Source organism: Haliotis asinina, chromosome 12 (genome assembly GCF_037392515.1).
Source record: "Haliotis asinina isolate JCU_RB_2024 chromosome 12, JCU_Hal_asi_v2, whole genome shotgun sequence".
Lineage (NCBI taxonomy): Eukaryota > Metazoa > Mollusca > Gastropoda > Lepetellida > Haliotidae > Haliotis > Haliotis asinina.
Window position 1 is genome coordinate 35,737,553 of NC_090291.1, and position 21,127 is coordinate 35,758,679.

At 37.3% G+C, this 21,127-nt stretch overlaps 1 protein-coding gene across 2 annotated transcripts in view; it reads left to right on the forward strand.

The window, feature by feature from the left end:
* The first annotated feature begins 4,221 nt into the window (after window positions 1-4,221).
* LOC137258330 (kinesin-like protein KIFC3) overlaps window positions 4,222-21,127 on the forward strand; it is a 76,830-nt gene continuing 59,924 nt past the window's right edge. Inside the window, exons 1-4 of one of the 2 annotated variants that reach the window (XM_067795966.1) lie at window positions 4,222-4,380; window positions 12,979-13,020; window positions 14,743-14,868; window positions 16,886-17,006. In XM_067795966.1, coding sequence (XP_067652067.1) covers window positions 14,842-14,868; window positions 16,886-17,006 — 148 coding nt within the window. In that variant the 5' untranslated portion in view covers window positions 4,222-4,380; window positions 12,979-13,020; window positions 14,743-14,841. The remainder of the gene's footprint in view (window positions 4,381-12,978; window positions 13,021-14,742; window positions 14,869-16,885; window positions 17,007-21,127) is intronic. The other variant, XM_067795968.1, reaches the window with a different exon arrangement.

Below are 21,127 nucleotides of genomic sequence, written 5' to 3' on the forward strand. Positions count from 1 at the left end.
TTTCTATGATGACACTGAAGATTGGGAGGGTCGTCCATGGATAAATACCACTCTCTTAATCGCTTGAACTCCCGTCGTCGATCAGAAGGCATTGATTCCGGAAAGACGGGTTTTGGCGTCACTCCACATGAGATGGAAAGTTGATGGTTGACTAAATACGTTTTTGGAACAGATCACTAGCAGTATATAGTTACCGATACTTTTTGTCATGTTGTATAGTGTTTGGGTTTCTTTTCTTTGTTTGTTTGGGTAACTCTCTTTTCGTTCTACTGTTTGGTTGTGTTGGGGTTGACCGAACCACAGTCAACCCTTCTACAGTTTTAACATCGGGATTTTGAACCTATTACAGTTCAGCATGTGACAAAGGGATTATATTTGTACATTATTGTATACTGGGGTTACAAATTACACTTTCGGCTAGATACCCAGCACTACACGTTGGTTCCTGAAGTCAGAATAAGTGACTTGGTTGAGGACTTGCCATCGTAACCAACGGAGTGGATCTGTACTCACAGTACCAGTCACTAGAGTCGGGTCCGCTGTTAGACAAGCCACCACTTCTGTTTTTGTATAAGGTTAGCTATTAATAAATTTAAGAAAAGTTAGAAACATAAAACATAGCTCTGACGAAGAAACTGTTTTGATAAGAAGAGCAAGAAGCAGACGCAAATCACATCAAAGGGGGGTAACTCTGATTTATACACGCTGCTTCTCTCATATCAGTCTGTGATGTTTTTCAGTTGGTGGCTTTTAATGCGACTGGAGAAGAAATAATGTAAACCCTTAAGAATATTCATGCTGGGTTTTCACTTGGTGCCGTCAATATCATGCTGAAATACCAATGTCAAGAAAAAAATCTATTTGCCGCTCGGTGTGGACCCATCTTCTCATGTCTAACGCCCAGAAATAATTCATTTTTGTCAATATTTCGATCGCAAACAGTATCACTTACAAGCCTCACAAATCCCACCCAGAGTCTGCAGAGACTCAATGATTTCAGTAAATCTTTGAAGGGACGCTTTGGTGTGTAACTAACACTTAGCTCGCGACGACCCTGCTCAAAGGCAGTTGTACACACATAGCATTGTGGGGATGTATTTGAACATGGCGGGGGATAGATGTTTGTTTTACCCTCGTATTTTGTTGCACATAAGCATGGTTCTTTTCTATTTCACCCCCTTCAAGTAGCTAAATATATGCTTTTCTTAAAAAAAAACTGAAGTGCGTTTTTTCTTTTTTCTTCCTCCCTTGTCACGTATCAGAAGGGCTAAAGATAATATATAATCAGCTAAAATGTAATTGATTGAGAATTCGCTAAAAGCGCACATCTGTTCCAATAATTAAGCAAACACTACGCAGGTGCAAAGGACACGTCTAAGACAGTACACGTTTAGGTAAGTCTGTTCGTGAGTGAAGATTACTTTTTAGTTTCGGCTATAATACCTATATGTCGGCTTTACTAGTCCTAGCGATAATGTCGTTGTTTGGGCCTATGTGGTTGTAGGAGTACTGTCGCTATATTGGCCTATGAAGTCGTAGAGATACTGTCGCTATCTTTGCCTGTGTAGTCGCAGCGATAGTGTCGCTCTCTTGGTCGTGTTGGTCGTAACGATAATGTTGTTGTCTCGGAAGGGTCAAACGTAGCATTAATATCAGTATCTTCGTCGTGTTAAATGTAGCCATAATGTCGCTATCTTGGCCATGTTAAATATAGCAATAATGTCGCTATCTTCGCCATGTTAAATATAGCCATAATATCGCTATCTTGGTCGTGTTATGGATCAAAATGTCGCTATCTTAGCTGTGTTAAATGTTGTCATAATGTCGCTATCTTGGTTTGTGTTCAATGTTGTCATATCGCTATCATGGCCATGTTAAATATAGCCACGATGTCGCTATCTTGACCATGTTAAATAGAGCCATAATGTCGCTATCTTGGCCGTGTTAAATGCTGCCATAATGTCGCTATCTTGACCATGTTAAATGTAGCCATAATATCGCTATCTTGGTCGTGTTAAATTTAGCCATAATATCGCTATCTTGACCATGTTAAATGTTGCCATAATGTCGCTATCTTGACCATGTTAAATGTAGCCATAATGTCGCTATCTTGGTCGTGTTAAATTTATCCATAATGTCGCTATCTTGACCGTGTTAAATGTATCCATAATGTCGCTATCTTGTCCGTGTCAAATGTAGCCATAATGTCGCTATCTTGTCCGTGTTAAATTTAGCCATAATGTCGCTATCTTGGTCGTGTTAAATTTAGCCATAATATCGCTATCTTGACCATGTTAAATGTTGCCATAATGTCGCTATCTTGACCATGTTAAATATACCCATAATGTCGCTATCTTGGTCGTGTTAAATTTATCCATAATGTCGCTATCTTGTCCGTGCCAAATATAGCCATAATATCGCTATCTTGGTCGTGTTATGGATCAAAATGTCGCTATCTTAGCTGTGTTAAATGTTGTCATAATGTCGCTATCTTGGTTTGTGTTCAATGTTGTCATATCGCTATCATGGCCATGTTAAATATAGCCACGATGTCGCTATCTTGACCATGTTAAATAGAGCCATAATGTCGCTATCTTGGCCGTGTTAAATTTAGCCATAATATCGCTATCTTGACCATGTTAAATGTTGCCATAATGTCGCTATCTTGACCATGTTAAATGTAGCCATAATGTCGCTATCTTGGTCGTGTTAAATTTATCCATAATGTCGCTATCTTGTCCGTGCCAAATGTAGCCATAATGTCGCTATCTTAGCCGTGTTAAATGTAGCCATAATGTCGCTATCTTAGCTGTGTTAAATGTTGCCATAATGTCGCTATCTTGTTCGTGTTAAATGTAGCCATAATGTCGCTATCTTAGCTGTGTTAAATGTTGCCATAATGTCGCTATCGTGTTCGTGTTAAATGTAGCCATAATGTCGCTATCTTAGCTATGTTAAATGTTGCCACAATGTCGCTATCTTGTTCGTGTTAAATGTAGCCATAATGTCGCTATCTTAGCTGTGTTAAATGTTGCCATAATGTCGCTATCTTGTTCGTGTTAAATGTAGCCATAATGTCGCTATCTTAGCTGTGTTACATGTTGCCATAATGTCGCTATCTTGTTCGTGTTAAATGTAGCCATAATGTCGCTATCTTAGCTGTGTTAAATGTTGCCATAATGTCGCTATCTTGTTCGTGTTAAATGTAGCCATAATGTCGCTATCTTGTCCGTGCCAAATGTAGCCACAATGTCGCTATCTTGTCAAAGTCAAATGTTGCCATAATGTCGCTATGTTAGCCGTGTTAAATGTAGCCATAATGTCGCTATCTTGACCGTGTTAAATGTAGCCATAATGTCGCTATCTTGACCGTGTTAAATGTTGCCATAATGTCGCTATCTTGTTCGTGTCAAATGTAGCCATAATGTCGCTATCTTGGCCGTGTTAAATGTTGCCATAATGTCGCTATCTTGTTCGTGTCAAATGTAGCCATAATGTCGCTATCTTGTTCGTGTCAAATGTAGCCATAATGTCGCTATCTTGGCCGTGTTAAATGTAGCCATAATATCGCTATCTAGACCATGTTAAATATACCCATAATGTCGCTATCTTGGCCATGTTAAGTGTAGCCATAATGTCGGTCGTGTTAGTCATGACGATAAAGTGATAATGACGTTATCCTCGTTCAGTGCATATTAAAACTAGCTGGTTCAGTGCATATTAAAACTAGCTGAATTGAACCGAATAGTTGGAATGCATTTGGAATGCAGTGGGAAGTGTTAGAATTTCCAGGAATCTCCTTGAATTTTCATTCCGACAGCATTCCAGTTCTTTCCAGTCACTGTCGGCAGAGTAGACGTATTTAAATATCTTGCAATCCGAATGTCAGATAATGACAAACTAGTTTTCGACATAAGATTTTAATTAGTTATTTTTTAGCTTTAAGATTTGAAGCCAAGTCGAAGTTCTGTTTTGTCCGTATGGTAACGTTTTCGCCAGGTGACGTTTTAGTCAAGTGACATTTTAGCCTTAACTCAGCAGACAGTGCGTGGTGTCCAGCAGTGCAGCGTGATTGTTCGTGCAAATAAGCGTTGTGGAGTTACCTCCCTTGTTTATCCACGAAGGTAATGGCGTTAAGGTTTTCAGAAGATATTGTTCATTTTCTGAGGTGGAAATGTTTACAGTTATGCTCACATTGATTAAATAACATTCCTACTTCAGGTGCAACCATTAACTTCAAATGACGACAGCCATTAAGGAGTAGAATTCAAATCTACGACAAGGAGGGACGACGTTCTATTTATAGCCTTGATGTAAACATGCATGTGACGTCACAACAGGCTACCCATTCAGCTAAAAGTACGGGAAAGTTTGAACCAGGTAGGTGAATATTCCCTATATTTACGTGTATATAGCACGCTTATTGCACGGATTTTGATAATGACGATGTGTGTTCTGTTGTTGCACTCTCTCCGTAATGTATGATGTATGATGTATGATGAGAAGTCTGAATAAACAATATTTGAAAGCTGCGAAGCCAACATCCTCTCTGTTCTGTGTGGTCAACAAATGTAGAGACAGCAAACGTGCCACTACCAAACTATCGTTGTTTTATGCAGGTAATGTACGTGCTATATCGTTAAGTTAACAGAAATTATTCTTGTTCGTCTTTCATTTACACACGTCTGTATTATCAGATGACATTTGTTTATGTTACGAAATGCACCATCTAAGGCATCCTCAGCGTGTTCAGTGCGAGGTTTCATTTTCGCAGATCAGCATTTTATGAGCGCTTCGTGATTGAATCTCTCTGGGTATAATAAACTATGTTTGTCTTTAGCTGAATGTTTGTTTGTCAACAAGATTTCAGTATGCACCATGTAGACATGTTTACTGGTAAGACCAGTCTTTATATCATCTCAGTGTTCATGCCATGTGTGATTTCAAGGTGAAAATAAACAGTTGCTCCATTTTAATGTTTATCTGTGAATAAACAGAGTAAAACTGTGACAAACATTGGGATACAATTGAGACAGAAAAGAGTAGGAATACCTTCCAAGAGTTGATTGTGATGAAATGTTCAGGTACTGTTTATCATGTATGTGTGTTGTGGTTTCCACTTCAATCAACTGAATTTTAGACTGTTCATAATTTATGATAACTGCAGTAGGGGGGTGATGATATCTATGATATCTATCTGTCTGTCTCTCTGTCTGTCTGTCTCTCTGTGTCTGTCTGTCTCTGTTGCCTGTCTGTCTCTGTTGCCTGTCTCTCTCGCCTGTCTCTGTGTCTCTCTCTCTTGCCTGTATCTGTCTGTCTCTCTCTCTTGCCTGTCTCTCTGTCTGTCTGTCTGTCCAAATCCACCCAATCCAAAGCATAAGAAAGCTAAGTAAATAGTCATAGTTGCTGACACATCACGGCAATGTCCTACAACTACATATAGCATACTTACTGGTTGATTTACATTGTACATTATGGGTATCTGATGGATGCTATTGTACACTATGGGTATCTGATGGACACTATTGTACATTATGGGTATCTGATGGATGCTGTTGTACATTATGGGTATCTGATGGACACTATTGTACATTATGGGTATCTGATTGACACTATTGTACACTATGGGTATCTGATGGACACTATTGTACATTATGGGTATCTGATGGACACTATTGTACATTATGGGTGATCTTTGGTAATGGTATTTAGATCAGGGAAGGCTGCTTCCACAACAAATGTCTACCTGAAGTCTAGCTAATGCTTACAGCAGCATATATAGCTTTGTTATATCCCAGATTTTGATTAAAGCTCATAGTGTCACTGTCAATGAGTGGATTGTCTGGGGCACGCTTTATTATTTACAGACTGCAATATTGCTTAACATTAACAAACGTGTGTGGATTCAAATCAAGGATAGGGCTCAAATCCACAAAAGTACTAGAATCTGTAATCCCAAATATAACATATGTTACACTGACAATGGCATTGTGTAATCATAGCTTTCAGCTTTTGGAGCTGTGCAGTTTTACAGTTATTAGAGGGATACACAAAGTCTACAGTCAAGACTGTCAGTTTTCAGACTTCCATTTTTGTGAAACTCGTGGTAGCTGAGCGTGTTAGATGGCTGACTTTGTAAGCTGGAGGGTAGGGAGATTCAACCCAACAAAAGTACCAGAATCTGTAGTTTACAGAAAAAAAAGTGTAATCCCAAATATAACTTATGTTAAGTGAGCTAGTCTAATTTTACACCACTTTTTCGCAATATTCTAGCAATATCACAGCAATTTTACCCATGTGACGAATCCAACCCAGGTCTTTGGCTTGACAAGCAAACTCTTTAACCACTACACTACCCTCACCTGCCCTGTTAAGTTTTCCACTATGCTAGTCGATTTCTTGTTGATTATTTAAATGAACAACATAATTAAGAATTGAAAGTCCACTGGACACTGTTACAGCGTGATATACATATTAGCTTGCCCGAGAGAAAAAACAGCGGACTGGGACATCGGGCAATGGGTTATTTCTACCCCTGACTATGACAGTTTAATATAATCTCTCTATGGAATAGCAATCAGCATGACACCCATGGTACCAATGACCTTACAGGATCACTGCCTATGTCACCCAACCCACACAGACACAGAGCTATCATGTTACATGTGTATACAATGGTATATCTACCTGCCACGGTAGACCAGTGGGCATGTCATAACAGACTGTATACAACCTCTGTTTAAACACATAGTAAAGTTGATCGAGTTACAGCACTCCTGTTCACACAAACCTCCTTCAGAGACAATTGATTTCTTGTCCTCCTACTGGTTGAAACCTTATCTTGCCTTTACGTAAGTAGCTGCTTTGATAATTTGTATTTTGAAGTATTGCTTGAAGAAAAAAATCTGCAATTTTAAATGAAGTTGGTGCCATTAACATGTTAAAGCATGTTAAATTTATGACATCAAACATTTGTTAGAAAAAGATATGTGTTCAGGTTCGTACAACCTCCAATTGCAATTCTGATAGTGGTAAACCAAAAATTTACAATGTTGATGTGGATAGTACTAGTGTCACAGTAACACTAACAAATAGTAATCAGAATTTAATTATTAACTGCTGATTTTATCAACCACTGATTTTGTCTGTCGCAAACCAAATTAGTTACAGAGTTAGATGTAGCTGAAATCAATACCATACTGCCATATTGAATTGCATTTATTCACCATATAATTGGTTTATTAAAAAAATACAAGCTCCACCAATATTTGGGAATATTTTTTTGAAAGGAAAAAGAAAATCAGGTTCAGTTCCTGCAATTTAAAAGTATGTTTTATTTAGTGATATTAACTTTATTATAATGTAGGCACTAGTACCTAACTGCTCTGAATGAAACCAACAAACACTTATCAAATAGATGTGTAGTCGGTACAGTGCAGAATATTGTGCTCCCTTCAGCAGTGTTCAGGACAAGGGCTATACTGGATGCACATTTGCACTTCATGACAAAAGTTGCTAAAACCCTGTTCAACAATTCTGACTTTGCACATCATGATACAATTCATGTACAAGGCAGAGTTCATTGTTGAACTAAACATGCTGAAATACAGTTGAAACAACATCATGCACAAAACATACATTAATACTGAAACTGCATGTAGAAGCCCAAATTTTAGCGCCTTTCATCACAGAATATTTCGTCCAAAATTAAGCTTCGTTTAACGATAGAAAACTATGCAAAAGCAACTAAATGTTCCTTTTGGTTCTACTCCAAAGAATCAACATTTTTCAGAGTGCACAATAGGATTTATCACTGAATGTCTGAAATTTCATTGTGTTCATGTCAAGCTGCTAACATGCTTCTTACATTCCCAAAAGCAATTATCATTCTGATCAAATAAGTTCAAATCAAGCTTCAGGTGAGCACTCAGCAAGTGTAGCTTGATAAATAACACTGTGTATAAACATTGGTGGGCACTTAAAACCTGTCCGATCAGCTGAATGGGCTTCTATACATGCTAACATATTTGTTTATGACTTGGGTTAGTCTTTCTGTGTGTTCACAGGCTTAACATTAACTTGGGATATATATGGGTATGTTCCCAGCTGTTATATCGATTGATTTTAACTTGTTTGGAATGTAGGATAGTGAAGATCAGGGTGCCTGTGACATTAACCTGTACACCAAGGACTTCCAGGTGGGTAAGTAGATGAAACTAGATGACAAATGGGGTTTGGACATTTTTAAGGCTGGTTCATTTTTCTGACATTACCAGTTTTATAACAAATGTTGAAGAATTTTTTATGAGCCAAGGGTTCTAGAATCTATCATGTTTAAATTTCAAGCATGTAATATTTTGAAAATAATCATGTATTAACAGAGGTAGTATGGTTCCCATTACTCTTACAGTGTAAAGTTTACTGTTTCTTATGATGTGACTCAGTGTAAAGTCTACTGTTTGTTATGATGTGACACAGTGTAAAGCCTACTGTTTGTTATGATGTGACACAGTGTAAAGTCTACTGTTTGTTATGATGTGTCACTGTGTAAAGTCTAGTATGTTTGTTATGATGTAACACAGTGTAAAGTCTAATGTTTGTATTTGTGTGACATTATGATGCCTTTAGGTAACAACAGGATATGAAGCTCACATATTTGATGTGAAACAGTGTAAAGTCTTCTGTTCGTTATGATGTGACACAGTGTAAAGTCTACTGTTTGTTATGATGTGACACAGTGTAAAGTCTGCTGTTTGTTATGATGTAACACAGTGTAAAGTCTACTGTTTGTTATGATCTGACACAGTGTAAAGTTTACTGTTTCTTATGATGTGAAACAGTGTAAAGTCTACTGTTTGTTATGATGTGACACAGTGTAAAGCCTACTGTTTGTTATGATGTGAAACAGTGTAAAGTCTACTGTTTGTTACGATGTGTCACAGTGTAAAGTCTACTGTTAGTTATGATGTAACACAGTGTAAAGTCTACTGTTTGTTATGATGTGACACAGTGTAAAGCCTACTGTTTCTTATGATGTGACTCAGTGTAAAGTCTACTGTTTGTTATGATGTGACACAGTGTAAAGTCTACTGTTTCTTATGATGTGAAACAGTGTAAAGTCTTCTGTTCGTTATGATGTGACACAGTGTAAAGTCTACTGTTTGTTATGATGTGACACAGTGTAAAGTCTGCTGTTTGTTATGATGTAACACAGTGTAAAGTCTACTGTTTGTTATGATCTGACACAGTGTAAAGTTTACTGTTTCTTATGATGTGAAACAGTGTAAAGTCTACTGTTTGTTATGATGTGACACAGTGTAAAGCCTACTGTTTGTTATGATGTGAAACAGTGTAAAGTCTACTGTTTGTTACGATGTGTCACAGTGTAAAGTCTACTGTTTGTTATGATGTAACAGTGTAAAGTCTACTGTTTGTTATGATGTGACACAGTGTAAAGCCTACTGTTTGTTATGATGTGAAACAGTGTAAAGTCTACTGTTTGTTATGATGTGACACAGTGTAAAGTCTACTGTTTCTTATGATGTGAAACAGTGTAAAGTCTTCTGTTCGTTATGATGTGACACAGTGTAAAGTCTACTGTTTGTTATGATGTGACACAGTGTAAAGTCTGCTGTTTGTTATGATGTAACAGTGTAAAGTCTACTGTTTGTTATGATCTGACACAGTGTAAAGTCTACTGTTTGTTATGATCTGACACAGTGTAAAGTTTACTGTTTCTTATGATGTGAAACAGTGTAAAGTCTACTGTTTCTTATGATGTGAAACAGTGTAAAGTCTACTGTTTGTTACGATGTGTCACAGTGTAAAGTCTACTGTTAGTTATGATGTAACACAGTGTAAAGTCTACTGTTTGTTATGATGTGACACAGTGTAAAGCCTACTGTTTGTTATGATGTGAAACAGTGTAAAGTCTACTGTTTGTTATGATGTGTCACTGTGTAAAGTCTAGTATGTTTGTTATGATGTAACACAGTGTAAAGTCTAATGTTTGTATTTGTGTGACATTATGATGCCTTTAGGTAACAACAGGATATGAAGCTCACAAAAATTGGCTGTAAAACTTGCCAGCCCTGACCAAAACCTACCTGCCCACAAAATGTCTCCATCCTGCATGTCTAAATTGTAACCCTGCAGTCTGGCAGGTGAATTGAGAATTTGGCAGTGTGTGTTGAAAGTAACCCTACCTGGGTGGTTGGGCAGACAGGTATTTCAAATGCTGTAACAGATGTATGTTACGTAACTACATTTCTGGTCAGCCATTATCACTTAACATGCTTACAAGATGGTAAACTTTTAGAAGTTAGTTTGACTTCCAGTATTACAGTTCTTGTGTGAATGAGATATGGGGTGGAGCTGGGTGTATTTCATATGTTTTTATATATATGTATATATGCGATGATACTCTGTCTGGCAGGACACATATGTCCTAGAACAATATCACTCTTATCAGACAGGTTAATGTAATGGTAATAACCTAAGGACAGTCCCATGAAGATCTGGGTTAGAATTGTCTTCAGCAAACCTTGCTTGTAGGAAGCAACTGGCATCAGATTCGGTGGTCAGACTGTCTGACTTGGTTAACATACATCACATCATCTTATCTCAGTGATGTTGATCACTGGATTGTCTGGTCCAGAGTTGATTACTTACAGGCATGTTAGCCAGTCTAAGTAAACTTAGCCCACTGTTATTCATTACACGTCTACACTGGGTGTAACAAGGTAATAAGGTAACCTCCGAGATTGACCAATCAGACCACAGCTTACCAAATCGCATAAGTATATACTGTGTCAATGTATAAAAGTAGTGAGGTTTAAAATTCTTTAATGGCATAAAAAAAGTTAACTTTAGATGTGTTTTATGAGATTTTGCAGCATGGTGTCAAAAATACTTGGTAATATATTTCAGTGATCATGTTGGAGATTGCCAGCTGGGTGTTGTTGGGGTAGCCTGGTGCTTAATTAGTCGGCTCATTGTGCTGAAGGCAGAAGTTTGATTCCCCACAGGGGTACAATGTGTGGAGCCCAATTCTGGTGTCACTCCACCATGATATTGCTCTAATATTGTTAAAAGCAGCATAAAAATAAACTCACTCATATTGTAGACTTAATGTTACTATCACAGTATCTTTTGGTTGGAGCTCTGTCTTATCCATGTTCCCTTAATCTGATCATGAGGAAACAATACTAACATGAAACGTGAAGTCTCATGTGCTGTGTTGTGATATTAACTAGAACATAATGGATCATGACAAAGAGTACCATTGTGTTGACATGCCATAAATCCATGGATGACCATGTTTTGAATAAATACTGGCTCAACAACACACCAAAATAAGAATAATCCTGACTTGATTACAGTGGAAAAAACTATGATTGCAAAATCATGATAATGCTCAGAGTAATAATGTTTTATGCATCTCTGTTGCAATACAATCGTGATTTTGTCTTTTATCAAGACAACGGCATCAGCATCTACACCGAAATGTCACATATGTGACGAAAGATTTCAATCTTTCAAAACAAATGGTTGCTCTTCATCATACAAGTTTCTGAATGCCATGTAGAGAAGTTATAATGCTTTCAAAATTTGACTGTTTTCAAGCAATATAAACTCTGAACTATAGACCATACTATATATGTATAGACTATACTGTAATGTCAATGTATGTTGTCAGCTTTCTGCTGATTTTATTCCACTGAAGCCATGTTGGCTGTAAAATAACAGTGTCAGCCTGACTGCCTCAACTTTCACTTTTGAGTGACAAAAATAAAAAAATTGTATTCTTTCATTAGCAGAAAAAAATATTTTTTGATCATGTTATTTTTTCAATGTTACCAGAGGCTTGAATATGTGTTTTATTTTCTATTTTGGCCCCTAAAAAATTTGTCTAGCTTGTAAAAATATGGGCTGAATCTGTAGCAAATACAGCTACCAGTCATAAACAGACCCACAGTGGTGTGCACTTATTGATTGCTGTATTAGAGATTTTATGGGTGCTTCCATACCAGAAGTACCCCACTGAACAGACACACAAACTTAACATATATTTTGTTTGGGATTACACTTTCTCAGTAAAGTGTTAGATTAGGTGCCTGACTGTGAGTGTTTGTTCACATCCTGGATTTCACTCAACCCAGTGAAAGTACTGGAATTTGTACTTTACTTTGAAAGTAAAGTCCGAAACCTTACATGTTACATTTGAATGCTTTCACACATTGTATATTCAAACATAAATTCTTGATGCTTTTTCAAGCATTCTTACATTACTAGTGTGAGGAAGTTTTATTGATATCAACGTCTTTATTATGAAGTTCAACAAAAAGTATGGATATACTTTGAAATGTTATGTTCCTCACAGTGAAAGTGTTCCGTAGTGAACATCCATAAACCTTGCTTCCTTTTGTGTATCAGGGCGATGGGGTAGCCTAGTGGTTAAAGCGTACTCTCGTCACACTGAAGACCCGGGTTCGATTCCCCATATGGGTACAGTGTGTGAAGCCCATTTTCTGGTGTCCCCGCCGTGATATTGCTGGAATATTGCTAAAAAAGTGGCGTAAAAGTATACTCACTGACTCACTCCTTTTGCGTATCAATTGTAGATCCCATTGATCATTTGTGTCAGATGCATCTGCTCCTGAGTAGAAATCAGGGTTGCTTTGAGTTGTGCTCAGTCTGTCATTACCCTGTGTAGCTTGTAGACTGCTGTGAGTCCTACAGAAAGGACTGAGGTTAACTGTCAGCTTTACGTGGTCACATCTGATCCTTTTGTTAGTGTTACTGTTTATTGTTGACTCAAAATGTTTAAAATGACATGGCTTGGAGTATAAACACAAGGTGATTTTGAGTAGCTCCTGTTACAGGGTGTTTAGAGTTTCTTACTTACAGCCTGCATTGTTGATGTGATTATAATGAACAGAAACATTTGAGTTACATGTTAGTCTTATTGTTTTTCAGAGCCATGAAGACACAGGAACCTGAATAGAACAAGACAAGCTGGTATGTGTTTGGTGGGGGAAAATGTTATTGAGATACCATGGTCAAACTATATATACTTCCCATCAAATTTTAGACTTGCGAGTGTAAATATAGCCACTTACTTTAGGCAACTGTTCTAAACTAAATCTTGAAAAATATTCCATACTGTCAAAAGGTACTGTTTACACATGAACTGATATTGTAAAAAAAGTTTGTAACATTGAGAAGATTATCATGAGTTCAGTAAATGATAAAAATCAGTGAAAGTTGGCAAATTCTTATCCAAACGCAGGTGTTCACATGCATCATATTTGCACTTGCTTTTCAGCAATTTGATGCATGATCCTTGTGCAAGTGATCTGCATAAAGTTTGCAGCCAGTACCCTGAAGGTTATATATATATATATATAGACACACACACACATACAAATAACATTTAGTGAGTCTAAACTTTTAAATGGAAGTATATTTGAGATTTGATATCTTTACTGATGCAGGTTTTAGATCTCAGTCATGACAACCTTTCAGTCTTTTGCCAATTTAATCTAGTTATTTTAGCATTGCTTTTATACAGTTCATGGAAATGAGCTATTTATGTATAAATGTGTCTTGACATAATGTGCTGTAGTTTTGCCTATGTGACATTAAATTTTATCTCGTTCACTCAACAACCTGAGATGCTGCTTTTTATATATATGTATGCTCTCTATTTATTGAATGCTTAATATTTTTAAAACATATGAAATTATAAATATCAATGTACAGCATTTCTTAGGTGAAAACAGTTGCTGGAATACATTAGTTTTGTATGGCGTTAACTGTGCTCTGTGCATAGTCGGCAGAATATTTTCATGACATCAACTCAACAAGGGAAAGGTCGAGCAAAGAAAACACTCCCACAATATGTTTTATTACACACTTACATCATGTACAAGAATTAGTTCCCATCCAAAACATTTATAGCCTTTTTTTATATTGTATTGTCTTCTGTAGTAATTTTATTTTAGATTTTCATACTAGTTTTTATAAATTTTCTGTGATCTGCAAGTTGTTTTACTGTCCTTCACTGACAGGGAATTGATAATTATTGAACATTATTTATTATGAATGTATTGCTTGTTTCAGTCATGATAGGGCTGAAATACTGTCGATGTGATTTAAACTCTTAACTCAGATAACAGGATGTTTTGTTACTTGCACTGGTGCAACCTAATATTGTGAAAATGCAAGCTAGTTATTGATCTTGCACTATGTGCAAATCAGTTTTTGAGTGGATGAAATTCTTAATAAAATGTCTAAATAATTCAATAGCATATTCATTTCATTACCTGTAGCACATGGTAGCAGTAAAAGCAGTGCAACTGGAATTTGACTGGTGCAACTTGCTTTCTGTCTAAGGTTGCAACTGGTGCATGTAGGTTAACATCACTTACATCGAGTCCTGGATTATTTGAGGAACATTTAATGCAAGGATTTCAGTCCTAGCATTTATCATAAACTAGTCAGACTTAGAGATGGTATATATTGGATATCATTTTGGATGGCAAAACTGCTAAGGATGTTACACCTATCTGCAGAATAGTGTCCCCTTGGCTGTCAGTTATTCCTACTATTTGCTCTGACCATCAAATCTCAACTTGTTTTTGACAGAGTGGCAGTATAAATCTGGAATATTACTGACTGTTGTGAAACGATAAGCAAACAAAAACAAGTACTGAATGCAACATTGTTTTGTGCTTTCAGTGAAGCTGTGATAACCATCCACTGCCCACTACCAGTCTTTCTGTCAATGTGTGGCTGTCTGTGATTCCCCAAGACTGTCTGTGATATTACTCAACAAACATGTTGTCCAGCACACCCAAAATGAAGGTAAATAACCATGACAGCTGTTTCCAACATTAGTGGTGAACCAGTGCCTTTAGGTTGAATATAGTTCAACGGGTTCAAATTCTTTTTTAAAAGTGACTTGCCACAGGGCAAGTGACTTCAAGAAAGTCACTTGTCCTGACTAATTTTCCACTTGTCCTGTTTTTATGACACAATGTTTGATGTTAATGTTTACTGGACTATTTATCGAAGAGTTATAAAGTTCAAAGAACGATAACTCTGAATTACTGTTATAGTGAAATGTAATAGCTACATTATGAGCAGATATTAAATGAAATCCAAGTTTATTTGCAGTTTGAGACCATAAGTGGAAATTATCTAGTTGTCCACAGACAAATAGGATACCATTATTTGATTGCCTGAAATGAGAAGTGACTTGTTCCAGGCGCCGGGAGAGACAGGGAACTATACTTATACTGGTACCTGCAGCGAGTAAAAGAACATACAGATGATAGATCTGAATGAGTCTGTCATCAGATATTAGAGTGGATAAATCTGATATGTCATCAAGTAAATGTTATGATGGTCACCTGACTGGGTCTCTCACGGATAAAGTACCAGTAACCAGTAAAGATCTGGTTTGAATTGTTTTTCTGCAACTCATACTTGTCATATCAGGCAACTAGCAGGATTGGGTGGTCAGCCTCGCTGACTTGGTTGACACATTTCATTGTATCCCAACTGCATAGGTCGATGTTCATGGTGTTCATCGCTGGATTGTCCAAACTAAATCAACAAACAAGAATTTTAAAAAAAATTCCTTTCCTATAAGTGCACCAACTTACATGATTTCTTTGATTACTGTTCTGAATATTCAGAATATACACCTGGTTGTTATCTCAATATGTTTCAGGGGATGCTTTGTCTTATAAGTATAGGAGAAAACACTTCTCCTCGGTCTGGTTAGACAATGTAAAACCGGAGGGGGAGGGAAATCCCAAGGGGCGGAGCGGAGGGATTTCCCAACCCCGATGGCATTACATTGTCTACCAAAACCGAGGAGAAGTGTGTTCTCTAACATATATACCGTCGATGATGGGTAATCACAATGTAGATGATCATTAATGAAGCTACATAACAATAACTGAAGTGCGCGTAAAATCAATTTAATGATAGTGGCTATAAGTAGATAATTTAACCTCAGTACCTTTGTCGGCCTGCTGGCCGTGTGGTAAAGCGTCTGCCTATGGATGAGAGAATTGTGTTTCCAATCCCTCTTCTTAAAGTCTTTGTATTGTGAGTTTAATCTTGAAAGATATTTTTCAGTTGATTTCAAACACTCATGTATCATTTGAATGTTGATGTTCATATAAAGTTAGGAAAAGTAAACCCTGGGAAGCGGTCTTAGTAACAAAAAGTAACACCTGTCCCTCCAAAACAAAAACCTCAAATGCGGTTATTGTGGGAAAACAAGAGATGACCTAATATATAGTGAGAAGCACACTTTTGGTTTATATGCATATGGAATCACTGAGCGTACATGTAGGTCAGTAGGTTTGGACAAAGCTATTTATGTAATGAATAGCATCCATACTCTGTGGAGCCCTCTCCATGGCAGTCCACCTCACAACCTTATCCAATATGTCACTTTTGAAAATAATAAGGACACTAAGAAATGAATTCATTTTTTGACATAAAATTTAAAAATATGAGTGACATATTATTTTCAAATTCCACTTATTGAATGTATGTTCCTCATTCTGTGATAACACTTGTCTTATTCCATATTAGAAGGCAGATAACTCCTTTAGTTTTAACCGATAGAAAGGAAACATTTTATGGCACTTCAGTTTGAAATAGTTTACAACAGTTTTGATTTTACATGGGGACAGAACAAACATGATAAAGGCAAGTCACCTTTGTAGGTGATCCCTTCTCAAAGTGTTCATGTAGGGACTTACCCCTAGTTCAGTTCCAACTGTGTTGAAGGGACATACTGTTCATGTTCAAATGACATTCACTCTTCACAAATTAATCTCAACTTTTGTTCTCTTAATAGAAGCAGGAACCTGTGTTCCGCACTCCGATGACATACAGCCCACGTCTTGTTGGCAACAAACCTGTTCCATCACCGTCACGCCAAGAACTATGGCGGAGACAGCTGGGGTTTGACGATAATGGTAAGACCTTCATACGATTACATCAGTACAGTTAGATATCACAGTATACTGAAAAGACTGCTTCAGTTTAATATAGATGTTTGGGACTACATCAGAATGTTTAGAATGCTCCTTTTTTACATGTATACAATTTATGGTCTTGCTTATCGTAATGACCGATTGTTGTCTATGCATCTGGTTTGCTGTTTACACTAAAAATACATGCTCCCAACATGGGTACCAATTATGTGAAGAACATTTTTTATTTTCTCTACCCTAATAATATTGTTCAAATATTGCTAAAAGCAGTGTTAAACCAACCTCACTCACTCACTCACTCACTCACTCACTCACTCACTCACCCACTCACCCACTCACTCACTCACTCACTCACTCACTCACTCAGTATATGACTCAGATTGAAATTTCACTCACTGGAGATTGAGGTTGACTGAGATGTATATAACAAGGAACCAGTCACCACTTAACATTCACTAACTGGTTAGGCTACAGAGTTTACTAGCTACATTCCAGTGAGTTGGTTTTTATTTTCACTTGTGGTCAGGCTGACCTCTGAGATCACTTGTTCATGTACAAGGGGACCTGACTCAGATACATGTTATGTCCTCTGCTAAAAGTAAACCTACATATGTAATTAATGATATGAGACAGTGAAAACTTGTTGTAAACTGTGGCTTTAAGAAGCTGTGTGGTAAGGCTTCGTGACTTAATTTTGCCCATTCCAAAAATGTCATACACAAAAGTCAAGGATCACTGCTCACAACATGAGTCACTGGATTGTCTGATTCAGGTTGAAAAATATACATTCTTCCGTCATATAGCTGGAATAATGCCAACACGCAAGAAAACACACAAACATCACAACATCATATAGTAATTAAATAGTTAATTTGTACAATTTATTTCTGACGTCTGTGATGGAAGTGTTATCAGATCTGCTGGACCAGTCTTTGTTAATGTGTTTACTGTGTGGTACTACTAATCAATACAGCATGAATGACAGACAGTGATTGGTCAATTAGCATGCTATTTCCCTGTCAACTGCTGTGACTGATGAGACTGTACTGTAGTGACCATCTGCATGCTGGGACGTGCAGTGAAATCGGCAAGGTCCTAAGCCAGTGAGGATTGAGATTTACTTTGTGGAAGATGTCGATAATGATGTGATAATGATTGACATTGATTGACATTGTTCTTGAGAATCTCAGAGGCCAATATTTGACCCTAGTGTTTCAGCAAACCCTACTAAAGATTCTCCATTTATCATTCAAGATTTCTCTTTAACAAAACTTTTCTCTTTAACAAATATATCTTCAATACCTCTGAAAAATTCCTGGTCCAACCCATGCTCTGACAGTTCCACAATTATGCTCTGTTATACTAATTTAGCCATAGTCAATATATTGTTTAGAGGAAAATGGTTTTTGTCAAATGTAAATTTGCTAATGTGTTCAATTCCAATATATGGTACCAAAAGACATTTCTATATGGTTTGTTATCAACTTTAACATTAGTTTCCATGAAGGCAAGGTTTTGGGTTATACTTAGTATGAAATAAGTTTAGTTGTGTGTATGAAAAAACATGTAAAGATAAAATCCAATTCAGTGCTGCTTTGGCTAACTCTAGGTCCTGCATTGGATCTGAGAAGGATAATGGAGTTAGACCACCCCTCCCCATGACCCCAACCATACTACATACCACAGCAGGAATAGCAGCTGCAATAGCAATAGCAATAGCAATAGCAATAGCAATAGCAATAGCAATAGTAGCAATAGCAGCAATAGCAATACTTACTTTCATATGCATGTAACTTTTCGATTCATTCAAATCTGTAGTCATAACTTTTAGATTCATCCCAATCTCCAGTCACAACTTTTAGATTCATCCCAATCTCCAGTCACAACTTTTCAATTCATTCCAATCTCCAGTCATAACTTTTCAATTCATCTCAATCACCATTCACCACTTCTTTGAGATGCATTTAGAAGTTGGGTCAGTAAGGAAAGAAGACTCCAGACATCATTCAACCATGACCAAGGCTATCACATACATCCAGCCTTCTACCAACTCATCATAGATCCTCATCAGTGATAATCCCCCTTCTATATACATCCTCATATACCCTGCTTATGTACACCACAGACTTCACTATCCCTTTGTGTATTTTTCAGGCTTCATTTGTTATGCTTTTATAAGTCCATGTGTTGTTATAGTGTCTGGCTTCCGATTCCTATTGCACTGTACAAACATCTCCTCTAACTTGTATATATCCTAATCTATGCACATACTTTTCATCGCTTGCTTGATAATGGTATTAGAACCTACACCGAAATGGCGCTCTCATAGCAATAAAGAAGTTGTACATCCTTATATTGTCATCCTTCCTCCAGTCATAAGTTTTCGATTCATTCTAATCTCAAGTGATTACTTTTTGACTCAGTCAAAACTCCAGTCATCATTCATACAAGAGAGAAGGATCAGCATAGCAACAATGTCAACAATCCATTTCATGAATCTCTTTCACTGAACATTCCGGCCACAAATTAGACCTTTCTCAATTGATGCACACAACAACCATTTCATACAAGGACAGCATCACTGTCCTTACAAGGACATCATTGTGAAACTGTGCGATAATTCAATACAGAATGGTCCATATACATGACTATCTTCATTTTGTATGTAAGCAAAGCTTATATATTCTTCATATCAAGTGATATCGTGATGTGACACTGTGATGTACCAAAACTTGAAAATCCACATTACAAATTATACCCTTCCTCAAGTAAAATTTCCTTCTCATGCAGAAGGATATAATCCTGATATCACCCGAGTGATAAGTTTCCACTGTGACACAACAGAACATCAATGACTTATTGAACCCTGGCTGATGTTCTTGATGATGACAATGATGCTGATGAGCAAGCAATCCCCTCCTCCATCATGGTCTTTGACCACAGGAGACTCCAAGTAGGATTTGTTGAGAGGGCTGATTGTAGACATGTTCCTGCCAGTTTGAAGCAGCCCGCCAGTTTTCAACTGTTTACTGATCAACTTTCAGAGTGACAAAATTGAGATCCAATGTTTCACAGGTATATCAAAATAGTATGATATGCAATCCTTATAAATCTTTATAAAACACCACATTTCATTTTAATTATGGATTCTGACATTTTCTAAATGATTATTGGAACAAATAATATTTTTTATTCCAACTGCATGTAACTATCAAATACAAACATAGCTGTCATTGTCAGGGAGTTTAAACTTACAGAATGAAGATATAATACTCTGGTTGATATGGATTCAGTTCAAAACGTTTTTGACAAAACAACTTTTAAAATCTTTATCCACTCAGTGTAAAATACTAAGCCTTAGAAAGTGCTGTCACTTGGGCCAAAAACGTATGCTTCGCTATTGTTTTTAGGTCTGATGGAACCTTTGATCCTGGGTGTCTTGAAAGTGATATGTATGTGGCACCTGCTTCACCTGACACCTGCAGGCATTCCTGCCACATTAACCAGTTATGTAACTGTTGCAAGCAACATTAACCCTTCTCCCTCACATGCTTGTCGTAAGAGATGATTAACAGGATTGGATGGTCAGACTCACCGATTTGGTTAACACATGTCATCGTATCCCAATAATATAGATCGATGCTCATGCTGTTGATCACTGGATTGTCTGGTCCAGACACAATTATTTACAGGCCTTCTCTATATGCCTGGAATATTACTGGGTGTGGCTTAACGTAAACGTACTCCCAAACTGATAAGTATGTTTCTTGATTTTATTGAGTGAGTTTAGTTTTACACTGCAATATCACAGCTGGAGACACCAGAAACAGACTTCATGCATTGTACCCATGTGAAAAATCAACCCCTGGTCTTTGGCTTAACAAGCATATACTTTAACCATTAGGTTGTAACCCAACTGCCTCTGATAATTCTTATTGAGATATCTGGGTAACTTATGGACCTAATGAAACCTCCATGTTTACCCTTAACTGTATAGGTACAGGCCCAGCAGGGTGGGTGTGATACTCTGTGGGTGGGCGTGGCACCTTGTGTACTCATCCCATCAAACACCCTTCAGCCTATTCTGTCCAGGTATGCAGAGA